This window comes from Brachyhypopomus gauderio, unplaced genomic scaffold (assembly GCF_052324685.1).
Source record: "Brachyhypopomus gauderio isolate BG-103 unplaced genomic scaffold, BGAUD_0.2 sc62, whole genome shotgun sequence".
Lineage (NCBI taxonomy): Eukaryota > Metazoa > Chordata > Actinopteri > Gymnotiformes > Hypopomidae > Brachyhypopomus > Brachyhypopomus gauderio.
In genome coordinates this window covers 504,332-517,622 of record NW_027506883.1, presented here as the reverse complement: position 1 = coordinate 517,622, position 13,291 = coordinate 504,332, and the positions used below count along the sequence as shown (strand labels likewise).

The window sequence follows — 13,291 nt, the reverse complement described above, 5'->3', positions numbered from 1 at the left end:
TCATGTCAATGTAAAACTTTATTCGAGAGTCAGACAGAAATCTTCAGCTTCTTACACCAGCCAATCTTTCATGACCTTTCTAACATCATTGTAGTCCAGGTCTGTTCACCACTGCCCAGTAGTCTTTTCTGCTACTTGGACTGTCATTTCTCTGGGATCATGAGTAGTCTTCACAAGTCATAAATACAGACGGTGGTGGTGCATGCATAATTGTCTTCTTCATAAAAGCACTGAATCCATAAAGTTACACTGATCCATGAAGTTGATGACAATACAGGTATTCCATCCTTTCCAAGCAGTTCACATTAAAATTACAGTGGGGTTGGATTGCTTCAAACAGTATTAAAAGGTTTCAATAAACCACCTGAATGCAAACCATTGACTAAACTTGTTTAGGCTTCTTGTTTCTAAAGAAGTTTTTCAAAGAACCTTTTCTGGGTCAGTGAAAAATACAGACATTCACTGTAATGTATATATTTATGAAATGTATGTATACCTATGTTTTAAACTGGTTAACCTATGTGTTATCTGGGTTAATGACAAATGTATGTGGTTCCTACACAGTGTTAATGAAAATGACAGTTTGCAGAAGAAATATATTAGAAAATGCCGGGGAACAGCCGGGGAAAAAAAAGGAAATTACAGTCTTAATTGTAAAAGAGATGAAGTTCTGAAAGAAAAATACAAATTTTAAAAATGCAATCTATTTACAATTTGGGAGCAGCTAAAATGTGTTATGTTTACACAACACATTCAAAATAAAACATATCATTCAAAATTGAACAAATGACATTAATGAATGCATACCTTTCATCCTGCAAGTTTCCAGTACACATTAACTTCCTGCAAGTTTACAAGAAACAATTAAAACATTAATCGTCTTTCTTGTGGATGTGAGATGCAGAACACTTTAACAAAGACTCTCTCATTCTATAGACTGTGAATATGATAACCCAGTTCCTTTCTTGAAATTAATTTTCCTTAAAAATTTATTCTTTTGAAGGTAATTTGATAATTCTCATTCATGTCCATAGTTTATACTTGGGACAATGTTCAAAAGGGACTTGATGTTATAGCCTCTAGTTTTGATTTTATAACAAAATATTTTTGAAGGCTTTGTCTGATTGTGTGTGCAATGGCTCGGTTCCACCTAAAAACACAGCCTCCTTTACTTGAGTGACTTCCCACTGGGAACCTGGACATGTAAACAGGACAATAAGTTTTCTGCCAAGTTTTTAAAGATAAACACACTCATTCACTAAGATTATTCAAAAGGTACATGAAAAACACAAAATGGTTTTCTCAGTCTGCCTGTGCATATGCCCTTGGTTTCCACCCAACATTAGCACTGTCAGTATAACTGCTTGATGATCAAAGAGTGAATGGTTTTTAATCCCTGACATGTAGCTTAACACAGAAAAAATATATAGTTATTAATTTACAATGTCATTTATATGATTAAGTATAGCAGTGCTCAAACTTAATGAACCTGAGCTATTCTGCATAATCACTCAGTACAAGGCTGCATGGTTTTACTAAACCATGTGAAATAAATTGCCCTGAAGTTTCAGGAACATATAGTTTGTGCTTAGTCAGTTCCTTAGCATAAGCACTTTTGATTATCATGGCACATAAATATATATTTTGGCCTATTCTCATACCAATATTAGCAGACTCATCTTAGTAACTTCCAAACGCATATTATTTCATCAGATGACCAATGACAAAGGTGGCCAACATGCATCTACTGTCAAATGTATTTAACTAAAATGTCTAAATGTCTAAGCTTTATATAACCAATCTTGAATTCATAGGCAAAAATACCAAAGAAAAGAATCTCTATGAACCTGGTAATGACACTGGTGTATCAATGCAGACATCTCTTCCCATATCTGTAGCCTCCACAGAGTTAAACCAAGAGCCCGAGCTCATTCATCTAGAGAGTGTATAGATCATAAAGTGCATCAGAGTCCAGAGAGGCCTCTGACCTTGACAGCCCTTCTCTGAACTCCTTGCTTGCTTCCTAACCAGATGTATGGAGGGAGAGCAGGGTAGGGTGGGGGGGGGGGGGGGGGGCGGGATTGCTGAGAAGAGTGGATGAGACTAGAGCTGTTGAGATGAAACGTTTAAAATGAGCCTTACAGCTCCCAACATGAAGCAAATAGTATGCACCTAACCCTGGTGGAGCGTGGAGCTGAGGAGTGAGACGATGTGAGCTGGGTCACCCAGGACCCAAGGCAGGGATTACCCAACCAGTTTGCTTGTGACTAAGGAGGACTTTCTTTGGGGCAGGTCTTGCGGAGTTGGAATGTGATCTCCGGTGACGATGTTCTTGTCTGGACCAGACGCTGCTGGTAACTGCTTGTTCTTCATCTTTGCCTTGGCCATGTTGTAATCACCTGAATCAAAGTACTTCTGCTGAAAAGGGGGCAAACAGAATGCTGATGAATTCGGCTTTATACGTGAAACCTCATTTAAGGAACAAAGTCCCGCGAGGTACACGGGACAGGGTCCCGCTTCGTACAGGTACCTACCCCTTTCTGAAGCCTCTTCATTAGAAACTCTGATCCTCCTGGCTTTTGGCTCAAGTTAGGATACTTTGCTTTTAATTTGGCCTCCTCTGTCCTCACAGGATTCGAGTTAGGGTCCGGAGATTCCTGAAAAACAAATGTGGTTAATGGTGAATGATGAATGAATCAAGAACAAATAAAATCAAAGTCACACATGGGCATTCTCACCATCAACAGAACGAATGCATTGTGAACACCAAACCTGTATGAAACCCTACGGTGTACATGTTCTTTGAATCTCACCCCATATATTCTCCTCTTAGTAGGTTAACTGTTTTGTGAAGGGAGTTTTAAACTCCCATAAGAGAGTTAAAACAACAACAATAGTAATATGTGCCAAGATTAAAACAAGTCTAAAAAAACAGAATGATTTAAGTGACAGGTGGTGTATGCAGGAAAAATAATTTATTTCTTAATAACGTTTCTGTACTTGGTTTAGAGTAAATTAAGACTGACGCAAAAGTGATCTGTGATTTGAGTAAAAATAAGACATCCAACATTTAGACTGCCCTAGAATACCTCAAGAGCATCAAAGTAGAGTTTAACATTATACTATTTTTAGCTACTTTTCATGAAATACCGTAGAATTAACATGTTCACAGAGGTTCTAGCCATGTCCAAAAACCTATAAAATACAAACATTTATATTATAAAAGATTAAATATTCTGATTAGGGTTGGGATTGGTGGTTAAACATGTTTTGAAATGTTCAAAGTGAACACAGTATTAGTACATACCTTGAGGAACTTGACAGATCACTGTACCCGTGTACCACAGGGCCATGACTCTACATGTTATATTTCCACATGCAACAGCAATTCTGCATGCATGAATAGACATCTTAACTGAACAGATACCTCAAAAAGGTTGAGCCACGGTCATATTTACTTCTATAATGACTTCTGTAATGGCAACAATCCACTGCATTAATGGCACTTTTTCCAACTGACAACAATCAACCTAAGGCCAGTAAGGTAAACAGCTTTAATAAACCTGTGGTAGGCCAACAGCTGCATAATAAATGCATAGTTTGTTGGGCTTGACATCAGATGAAAGCTGCGAGGCAAAACAAAGGGCACAACACACTAAACAGGTTTCAAAGCATCCAAACGCAGGACAGTAAAAATGTGACTGATGTGCTACAGTGTAGCAGCTACACCCTGCCATGTTAGTGTCCTAGCAAGACCTTCGGCCCTACAACAACACCTTTATTAAACATGAAAACAATCAGATTAAAACATACAAATCCTGTAAAACCCCTTTTATGCAATTATATCTGTATACTCTTGATTAAACGCTGCAGTCGGACAGCAATAGCGGAGTCCTATTCTGGGAGGTTGAGGAGATAAAGTTCCGAGCAAGTCTTTTCTCATCAACTTAGTTTCACATTGTTAAAATGCTACAAATGCCTCAGTCAATGTGAATCTTAACCAACTTGCTGATGCTGACAGGTTCAAACATTCTTGCACGCCTGCTTGGTAACCATGAATGCAAAGCTGAAATTAGCACTACACAGTCTACCTGGACTGAAATCACAACAAAAATATTGATGCTCATACTGACATGTAACTTGCTTTATATAAAGTAATAAACCACATTGATGATAAAGTGTAGATGGAACTGCTTGTACCAAACACCTGTCTATGGTGAATATACTGGCCGTAATCAACAGTCAATTAAATTAATACTTCAAACCACCCTCACCCTTTTCAGTTTAAATTTAGCATTTCCCATCACTGTGTTGATTGTTACTCTGTTGAACTGTCAAGTTAAACTGCTTTATTTCAATTGTGCTTTATTTCACTAAATAATTACGTCCTGAACTTTAGTTAATTATTCATGTATTAACAATTCTCATCTGAAACCTCACAATTGTGTTAATAAATGTTTTAGTTTATGCACGTAACGCATTTCTGTAAGGTCGTCAGGTCTCAAAATAAATTGAAACTTGAGATGATGCAAGAGCCTGTTGATTAATAGAAGTACAAGCACACACCACACATATATGCTTACGGATATACCAACTTCTACATTTAAAACGTCTGGCTGAAAACACTATTCTGAACGTAAAATGTGGTATACCAACATTAGGCTGCATGGACCACTGCTGGCCGCGCGTGACGGTGGTCTCGCGCCGCATTCAGCACCACGGCTGGCCGCGCGAGACGGTGGTCTCGCGCCGCAAGACGTTTACGCAATTTAGTCAGAAAACCGCCGTTTCCACGTTCAGTTTCATAATTAAATATACGAAATTAAATATATATACAATTTCGAAAATACCAAGGTCCAGACCTCAGTGTCTTCGTGTATAGCTGCGGCCCTGTCTATTCAAACATCGGTTACGCAGCTTCCGAAAGTTATAAGCGCCTCAGAAGTAGCCCGTTAGCTAAAGCTAGCTAGCGCCAGCCAACTAGCTGGGTTTGGCTTCAGTCGTATGATCCCTTGATAAATTAACCAGTCTATTGGGTCAATAAAATAAAGCATGATCAAGAAATATTTTAACGGACAATTTAAAAAGCATCAGTTATATCTGCATTGGTATTGACGGAAATAATATTTCGTTGGAATAATATCTGGTTGGTGTTTTAAGAGAAGCGGAAACTCGCACTGCAGCATGACAACACACCGACTAAGGTGCTGAACTATGGTGCTGAACTACGGTTCTGAATTAAGGTGCTGAACTAAGATGCAGAATTAAGGTGCTGAACTACGGCACTGTTGACATCTGAACTCAACCCATGAACCTGGAGCAGACCCCACTGGAGGGCTTTACACACCACCTCATTAACCGAGATCCGATGTTTCACTCGGTGTATCCACCCAGCTGGCGCCCCAACATGCCCGCGGTGGTGGTGATGTGATGGGCTAACGTTACAAACACCACCACGCTCAGCCTTACTCGAGCCTGAAAAATGAAGACAAAACCGCACACGTCGCCCACCTGCGTCTCGCCGCACTCCCCCGACAACGTGTCGCTATCCTGGTTATCTGACGACATTGCAGTCGACTTATAATGAAATAAAATCCTGGGGTGTGAGAGAAAATCCTAGCTGGCCAGCTAGCGTCCTCAACCTGCCCTGCCCGGCCACGACACGCTGACTGCGGCCAGCCGTGTGCGAAGTGTGCGCAGCTACTTCATACTAACCGGTAATTGTAAATTTGGTGGTGGTCAAAACAAACAAACCAAGAATAAAAGCGTGGCTTATATGATATTCTGTATCACTACTGTTTATCTGTTTAAACAGACCGTAATAAACAAAAATAATATGTTCTTGTACCAAGTAGCAGATGTCAGTGAAAATGAGATTATCCATGGGAATAATCTGTGTATTAAATTCAGAACACGTGGGTAATTGGGTCAACATTCAACAATATTTGAGTGAGTACAGCGTTTCAAGCACACTGTAGAACACAGAAATGTTTCATCAGATGTCAAAATCGGGTTTTCCCCCATACATTTCAACAGATTGCGTCAGATTATAAGAACAGTGTGCTTTGAGGAAACTGTTCAAATTGTATTGTTTTGTTATTTGCTGGATTGTGTACCCTCATTCTATGGAGCTTCTCTTTGTAAAAAAAATAGAACATTTATATTTTAACAGCAGAGCCAGTCGAATTGTTAAACATCTGCCATGTTCAGAGAAAATGCCAAGATGATTGTTTTGTGTGTGAATGATCTCATATGGAGCAGCTGTCACTGGTCATTCTCCAGACATTGATGCAAGCCTGGCTGTCTGTTGCTGTTTATTTTCTGTTTGGAAGACACTATCCCCATGATGGCTCTCCATATGTTAAGCTTTATGGAGAAATGTGTGATGAAATTAAATTCAAAAGCAAGTCCAAAAAAATAGAAATGTGATTTTTTTTTTTAATTTGTGGGTTTTAGTGAGTAGCAGATGCAAAACATGAACTTTGCTATGAACACTAAATAAAAGATAAATTATGTTTAGAATTAAAAATAATGATTTTGATATAACAGTTGTGACAGAGCTTCCTGCAGCTCTGTTAATTATTAAAATTAATGGTAGTAGCAGCTTAGTAGTATTAATGTTTGTGTGTGTGTGTGTGTGTGTGTGTGTGTGTGTGTGTGTGTGTGTGTGTGTGTGTGTGAGTTTGACTTTGTGTCCCTGCTGTCAGAGAAAGTGATCATGCAAAAACAGCAGACATGTCCTCTGTTAGAAGGACAGGTGAATCCTTCAAGACTATGTGAGGAAAGAATTTCAGCTGATGGCCATTTCCACTAACCAAGACAATGTCTCTGTACAGTCTCATTAAGTCTTCAATGAACAGCTTTAGAACATGAGTGTATGAGTGCCTCAGAACAGCTCCTTTGTATGTGTGAACAAGTTGTATGTGTGAAAGCTTCTCCATCAGGCAGGTCTGAAGCGCCACATTTGGGCGCCATTAGCATGTTCGTTTTTTTCCATATTGGAATGTCTTTGAAACACCTTATCACCAACACTCAAAATAGTATACATAGACTTTCAATCTACAGAGGATACAGTGTTATTTTAGAGCAATCACTGAAGCCACACGCGAAAAAAACTACAACAAAAAAAACTGATTGGTGCTGGTGTCAGACAATATTGTCTATATTTGCAACATCTTTTCTCTTTAATCAGAAATTGTAAGGCTATTGGACACGACAAATGTAAATGGACTGAGTTTGTCTTTGCTTTACTTGTTCCTTTTACATCGCAGATTTAAATAAATCCGCTGACACTAAAATAAGTGATTTAAGTGAACTTGTGCACACAACTCAGGATCAACACTTAAGTCAGCTCCACTTGCTGCACTTTGCGAACTTGGCGGGAATATCGTAAATAGCGATAGTATAAGTACCTAAGTTATATTTTTTTCGTAATTTGTAAGGCGAATATGATTTTCACAACTTCATTTTCCCAACACCAGGTTTAAATTGTTTAGCTTGTGTTCACATTTTGTTGGATAACGTTGCCACAGCTAGCGACCTGCTAACGGATATTTTAGCTAGCTTGTTAGCTAACTGTATAACGGTCAGTATTAAACAGGGCTAGTTAGCCATAACTAGCTAGCTACGTAAAATCATATTGGCATCATCAAAAAATAAACCTTTTAAGATTTAATTTCTTTCTAGTCAGAAGACGAATCATCAACGTCGACGTCTTTTTTTCCTACAGTGCCGTGTTTTATTGAACCCACTCTTTACCTTGATAAACAAACGAAACATAACGTTAGCCTAGCTCGCTAAGCTAGCTTGCTGCGGCCTGAGGGAGACGTCGCTAGGCAACGTTACGTAGTTGGTGAATCTGTGGATGTCTGAGCATAGTTCACGTTAGGAGTTCAGTACCTAGTGTTACTAACCGGGATCTTTGTAAAGTACCGTTTCATTTTAGACATTTTACACAGGAGTGCTGAATATATACATATATATTTCGGAGTTTAAGTAGGCAGTGGGAGTCCAGTAGTAACCGTGAACATCCACATCAGAATGGCTTGTGAGCAGCGACTGCGGGCCAAACGGGTAAAACCAACATGTCACTGAGGACTTTTAAACGCAATTTAGCTAGTCAGACAGCCTTACATGTTTGTTATCGCATGTTTGTCATCAGTTACTGTTAATTTATTATGAGAAAACAACAGTTAATAGCCTAGTGTTTCACTTTTATAACTAGCTAGATAACTAACTGACCAAAGTTTGTCGAATCCTGTATGTGTATGTGTGTGTGTGTGTGTGCGTGTGTGTGTGTGTGTGTGTGTGTGTTTGTGTGTGTGTGGGTGTGTGTGTGTGTGTGTGTGTGTGTATGTGTGTGTTTGTGTGTGCTTGTGTGTTTGTTTGTGCTTGTGTGTGTTTGTGTGTGCTTGTGTGCATGTGTGTGCGTGTGTGTGTGTGTGTGTGTGTGTGCTTGTGTGCGGGTCTTTTTTAGGGTTCTACGCAGATGCTGCCTAATGCAGTTGCCACTGAGCAACAGTCACTGGTAGTTGTTAAGAAATTACTGGCGATTGCTGTCTCTAGCATCACTTACCTTCGAGGTCTTTTCCCAGAAAAAGCCTATGGGAGTAAATACGTTGAGGGTAACTGCCAATTAGCCTAATATTTCATAATTATCAATTAAAAGTAATAACATAATCAAATAATTTTCTTCATATATTTCTTGTGTTTCTTTAACAGAACAGAAAGTGATGATTCTCCGGGAAGAGCGAACTTGCCCTGGAGCTAGCCAAATTGTGCAGTGGTCAGTAGCTGGAAACTTGCCAGAGGAAAGTGTAGATATTTAACAAGTTAACACACATTGTTGCAATGTTCTAGCACTAAAACAAAGAAAATATTATGTGGTAGCTATGTCAACAGATTATACATCGATTTTAGACGCAGGATTGCAATGCAAAATTTTTTTTAAAGCATTGTAAAAAAGAAAAACATTCATTCATTAAGGAATTTTCTTCTGTGTTCCACTCAACAACACAAACAGGCTGCAAGGATGCTTTGATGCTCTACAAAAGAGATATGTAAGCCAGTAATTTATTTTAAAATAATGTATTGGACATAATATAACATACATACAAACATATATATAAAATTGCTATTCAACTCAGTTGGGTGCTAATTTTCTGTTTTTATCAGCTCCATGTGGTTTTATTATCCGTGAGTACATTTGTTTGAATAAGTTCTCAAATAATGGAATATTCATGATAATATTGTGTATGCTCTCTAAAGCATATTAAAAAATCCATTGTTAACTTATATTACATGTAGTTGTAGTGTTGTGTAATTACAGCTTGTAACTGTGTAATTATTCTACAGCAATGTAATTATAGCTGTTTTTCCAGATCTATTCTGATCCAGAATACCCAGAGGTAAATAAACTTCCTATTTTTAGAAAATATAATCAGGTATACGGTTATGTAATGTCTGTAAAATAAGTTAAGGATGAAGGCTGTTGATATTTATACCACTGGTAAATACAGATAAGTAACAATTCTCAAAGTGATAGTTTCCATCACCTGTAGATTGAGATGCTTTCTCTCCTGTGCTCCACCTTGTAGAAAATAACAGAGTGCTACCAGTTCAGAATTCAGTACACTGCGAAAGGGCCTCAGCTGGATTTTGAAAGGTGATATTTTAAATAATTTAGAAATGTAAGACAGTTCTTGTATGTGTATTTGCACAGTATGTGATTAACACTTGACCTTTGCTGCAGTAAATGTTATTTCTTGAAAGCATTGTGTCTGATATTGCCAGCAAAAACCAGAAGCGTGTGACTAAGATGGACTGCAATGATATAAAGAAGGCCAGTATTCTGCTGGTGCGTAAACTGTACACACTAATGCAGAACCTTGGCCCACTTCCTGACAGCGTCTGTCTCAACATGAAGCTCACCTACTACGATGAAGGTATTTATGGGTTTGGTTGCTGAATATTCTGAAAGTAGAGAGTGTTCAAATCTGTTCTTATTTCAATTCACTTTTGAATACATAGTTGCATATTCTCCCCAGATCTTAGCAAATTTGTTTTCAGGTGTATTTATGTTTAACTAAAGTCAGGGTGTGAAATATTACTGTTTACCTGCTGACTTGTGTGGCAGTGACTCCACAAGACTACCAGCCACCAGGCTTTAAGGAGGGTGACAGTAGCATGTTGGTATTTGAGAAAGAGCCTGTGAATCTCACCATGGGAGAAGTCATCACACCTTTCCACACACTTAAAGTGGATGTTACCACAGAGAGAGACAGACTTGAACAGGTGCTGTTTGGGGTTCACAAAGTTAAACATAAAATGGAATTGTTAAAAATTGTTGGAATGTGTTGTTTGCATTTCAAAAGGAATACAGTTTCATTACAGTGATGGTCCAATAGGCTGAGACTTTGCTTACAATGAAATAAAAATGAATTATATTTATGTGTATGTATTTGCAGGTAGATGGTGATGAGCCACTATGTACTAGGGATAGATGGCCTTTAAAAACTAATGGAAAAGATTTTCTCTCTGTGTCTGGTCCGGTGAGTTTTCATCCTGTAAGTTAGTAACTTTAGATTTTATAAAATGAACTTCATCCACACTGCTGAGTTTTATTCTTATATCTTGTATATAAACAGGAGTTTGTGACCAAAGATGTTGTTATTGATACTGGTATCGATAACCCAGGTGAGCTTTGAGATCCTACACACTGTTCAAGTATGATTATGTATTCAGGGTGTAATTTCATTATTTCTTCTTGGGTTTCTCCCAGAATATTAATTCTGCCTGTTTGATTTCAGATGGTGAAGTGCACTGAAATTAGTTAAAACCCTGACACCCTTAACAAAACAAAGTAGACAAAATGAGTGTAGAATAGTTAGAACATGGGAATCATAAAAGTCTTTCAAAGTCATTGATGGTTTAAATGTAGGTGGAAAGATAGTGGTCAAAACAGAAGTGTTTTAAATAAATGAAAACAAATAAAACCCTAACCAAAAAGTGAACTAAAGTTTCATACTTGTCATTTTATCTGGATGTCTGTGTTTTGACATTTGCGCAGACATGACCAGAGAGGAGCTGCTGGAGAATTCAGATCTCCAGGTAAATCAGGAGTGGCACATTTTATTATTTACTGTCATAAATGAGCCTTTTGATGTGATCTGTTGTTCCATTATGCTGTCTCCAACAGTTCCCATAACTCTCTCGTTGCTTGTTTTTCTCAGAGGGAGAATAAAAAAAATAAAATGTAGAGTTCTTATTGGAAGTGAGGCCTTGAAAAGGGCAGTAAATGCTTCCAATAACAGGGCAGGGCAAAATCAAGTGGGTGGTAAAAACCACAGACCACAGAGATAGAGGTTGAGGGTGCAAGTGAGAAGTTTTAATTAACATGGCAGACAATACAGAACTGAGATCAAAGCCATAGTCACAAAACAGGTGCAACAGTCAAGGAAAAACAAAGATAATAAAAAAATAACTGCTCTGGCAAGACCTGGTGACAGCAATAATTGCAAACAGATGTAATAGTAGGTATAGGTGTGACTGAGTTGAGGGGAAACATACATGCGAGGAATCCTGTGGTCTATAAATAACACATTTGCTAATAGTGAGAATGCCTAATGATGAAATTACCCTGAAAAAAGTAAATATGTATTACTTAAAATTAATACATAAAAATGCCTGTATGCTCTGACAGTTCATGTCTAGCAATAATCAATATTTTTTCAAAATAATCTCTCGTGTTATACAGGTGGATAATAGTGTAGAGAAGACAGCTGATCTTGAGGTGGCTCCCATGAAAACGAGGAGTGGACAAATCCTGAAATACTCAGTAATAAACGTGTTCCTCTTTTAAATTACAGCACACCATACTGATGTTCTTTGATGAGTGGAACCATTATAATGCTGTCTGATTGTTCATTTAGAACAGCAGTACTACCAACGCGATTGTGTACGCTATCTTGTTTGCTTTTCGAATGCAGACATTGCCGTGACTAAAGAGTTTGTTTCTTTTGGTGTGTAGGACCGAAATGCTCCTCCTCCACCCACAAGAAAGAAGCCGGTAGGTTGAAGTCCTGTGTCAGCACGCCGTAAGAAACAAAGATTTGTGAACTGTAGCGTAAACCAGGCCTGTAGATGTAGATTTTAATAAGGAAATGCAAACAGACCCATTGGAGCAACTCAGGATGAAAGTAATTTAGGTCATTTCTTATCTTGTAAATCCAAGGTGTAGTAAGTATATTAGACAGCCACGCCTCCCTGCATTACTCTTGTTTTAGTGCCGGTCCAATCAGACGCGGAGGTCGTAGCTATTGCACAGGCGTTGTGTTGCCCACTTCCCCTCCGTGGGTTCGTCTCACAGGAGACTCTGCTGTGTCCTGCAGATATCTCAGTTTGAATTTCCTCTCAGTCAAGACCCTCCGCCCGCTGCTCCAAAGAGACGCAAGTTCAGTGTGCCTAAAGAAAGCAGCTGAGTCTCCTCTGAGTGGGGGGGGGGGGGGGGGGGGGGCACTAGTGCAAGAGGGTGAGCTGGAGCACACGAGTGTGCACAACCAGGGGTGAAACTGGAGCTTCAAAATGCTTCTGCTCTGGAGTAGCTTTTATCTGAAGAGATTTTAGTGAATTAGTGTATTGGCTTAAATAAATGTAGTTTGTGTTATGATGTGCCACTAGAAATGTTTTTTATGTTTTTTTTTTTGCAGTTAATTTAATCTTTTTTTCAAACAGCAAATATATTGATAATATTTGTGCAATATTGTTTCTGTAAAGTAGCAATTATTAACTGCTTCACTCTCAAACATGCACTGTGTTTTGAAAAAATATATATTTTTGTTTTATTATCGAAATAGTTAAGCCTTTTGGAAATAAAGGAATTTGTTTTGTTTTTGTTCACATTGTGCCATTTTAGGCTCTTAATTCAAGTATTAGCTAAAGCTAATGTTAGGCCACTAGATGGCAGCAGTAACATTATGCCGTCAGTGGATTGTGAGTCGTCTGGAAATTTTTCGAAATACTGCATATTGCGCTCAGTATACTGGTCCCCATAGTAGCACGCAGTATAGTACCCAGTAAACCATACGAGTCATGTGAAAGTAGAAGGGGTCTATCACCGTGCTATGACCACATGCAGTACTCCATGAAGATATCTGCTCCAGTACTGGAGTTGGCTGAAGTAAATACCTCATCCGGGTGTCTTGTGTACTGGCCTACTTTATTGTGGTCAGATACTGCGTATGGCATACTGATTTGGGGTCCAGTACACGAGTATTGCACACAGTATTCAGTA

At 38.6% G+C, this 13,291-nt stretch overlaps 2 protein-coding genes across 3 annotated transcripts; one reads left to right on the top strand and one right to left on the bottom strand.

Annotated features, from left to right (window-relative positions):
* ensab (endosulfine alpha b) lies at window positions 1–5,705 on the bottom strand. Of its 2 annotated transcripts, none has more exons than XM_076988465.1 (3): window positions 5,512–5,705; window positions 2,535–2,657; window positions 1–2,415 (listed from the first exon to the last, which is right to left on the bottom strand). In XM_076988465.1, the coding sequence occupies exons 1-3, from the start codon at window positions 5,566–5,568 to the stop codon at window positions 2,245–2,247; spliced, it is 351 nt and encodes a 116-aa protein (XP_076844580.1). In that variant the 5' UTR covers window positions 5,569–5,705; the 3' UTR covers window positions 1–2,244. The 2 variants fall into 2 exon arrangements, with proteins under 2 accessions (XP_076844580.1, XP_076844579.1); XM_076988464.1 differs by having other exon boundaries at window positions 1–2,418; window positions 5,512–5,704.
* Window positions 5,706–6,751: 1,046 nt separating this feature from the next.
* On the top strand, window positions 6,752–12,501 carry hormad1 (HORMA domain containing 1). Its single transcript, XM_076988579.1, has 15 exons — window positions 6,752–8,073; window positions 8,477–8,624; window positions 8,722–8,785; window positions 9,023–9,059; window positions 9,175–9,195; window positions 9,381–9,407; window positions 9,597–9,664; window positions 9,793–9,944; window positions 10,136–10,293; window positions 10,467–10,550; window positions 10,647–10,695; window positions 11,069–11,109; window positions 11,756–11,836; window positions 12,029–12,067; window positions 12,390–12,501. The coding sequence occupies exons 1-15, from the start codon at window positions 8,041–8,043 to the stop codon at window positions 12,477–12,479; spliced, it is 1,092 nt and encodes a 363-aa protein (XP_076844694.1). The 5' UTR covers window positions 6,752–8,040; the 3' UTR covers window positions 12,480–12,501.
* Window positions 12,502–13,291: the final 790 nt, after the last annotated feature.

Coding starts and splice junctions, on each gene's coding strand:
- ensab (XM_076988464.1), bottom strand. CDS start 5,568: ATGTCGTCAGATAACCAGGATAGCGACACGTTGTCGGGGGAGTGCGGC. Junction 2,658..5,511: donor GGGAGTGCGGCGAGACGCAG/GTGGGCGACGTG, acceptor TTTGTTTTTCAG/GAATCTCCGGACCCTAACTC. Junction 2,419..2,534: donor TGAAGAGGCTTCAGAAAGGG/GTAGGTACCTGT, acceptor CCCCCTTTTCAG/CAGAAGTACTTTGATTCAGG.
- hormad1 (XM_076988579.1), top strand. CDS start 8,041: ATGGCTTGTGAGCAGCGACTGCGGGCCAAACGG. Junction 10,696..11,068: donor TACTGGTATCGATAACCCAG/GTGAGCTTTGAG, acceptor ACATTTGCGCAG/ACATGACCAGAGAGGAGCTG. Junction 11,110..11,755: donor TGGAGAATTCAGATCTCCAG/GTAAATCAGGAG, acceptor CGTGTTATACAG/GTGGATAATAGTGTAGAGAA.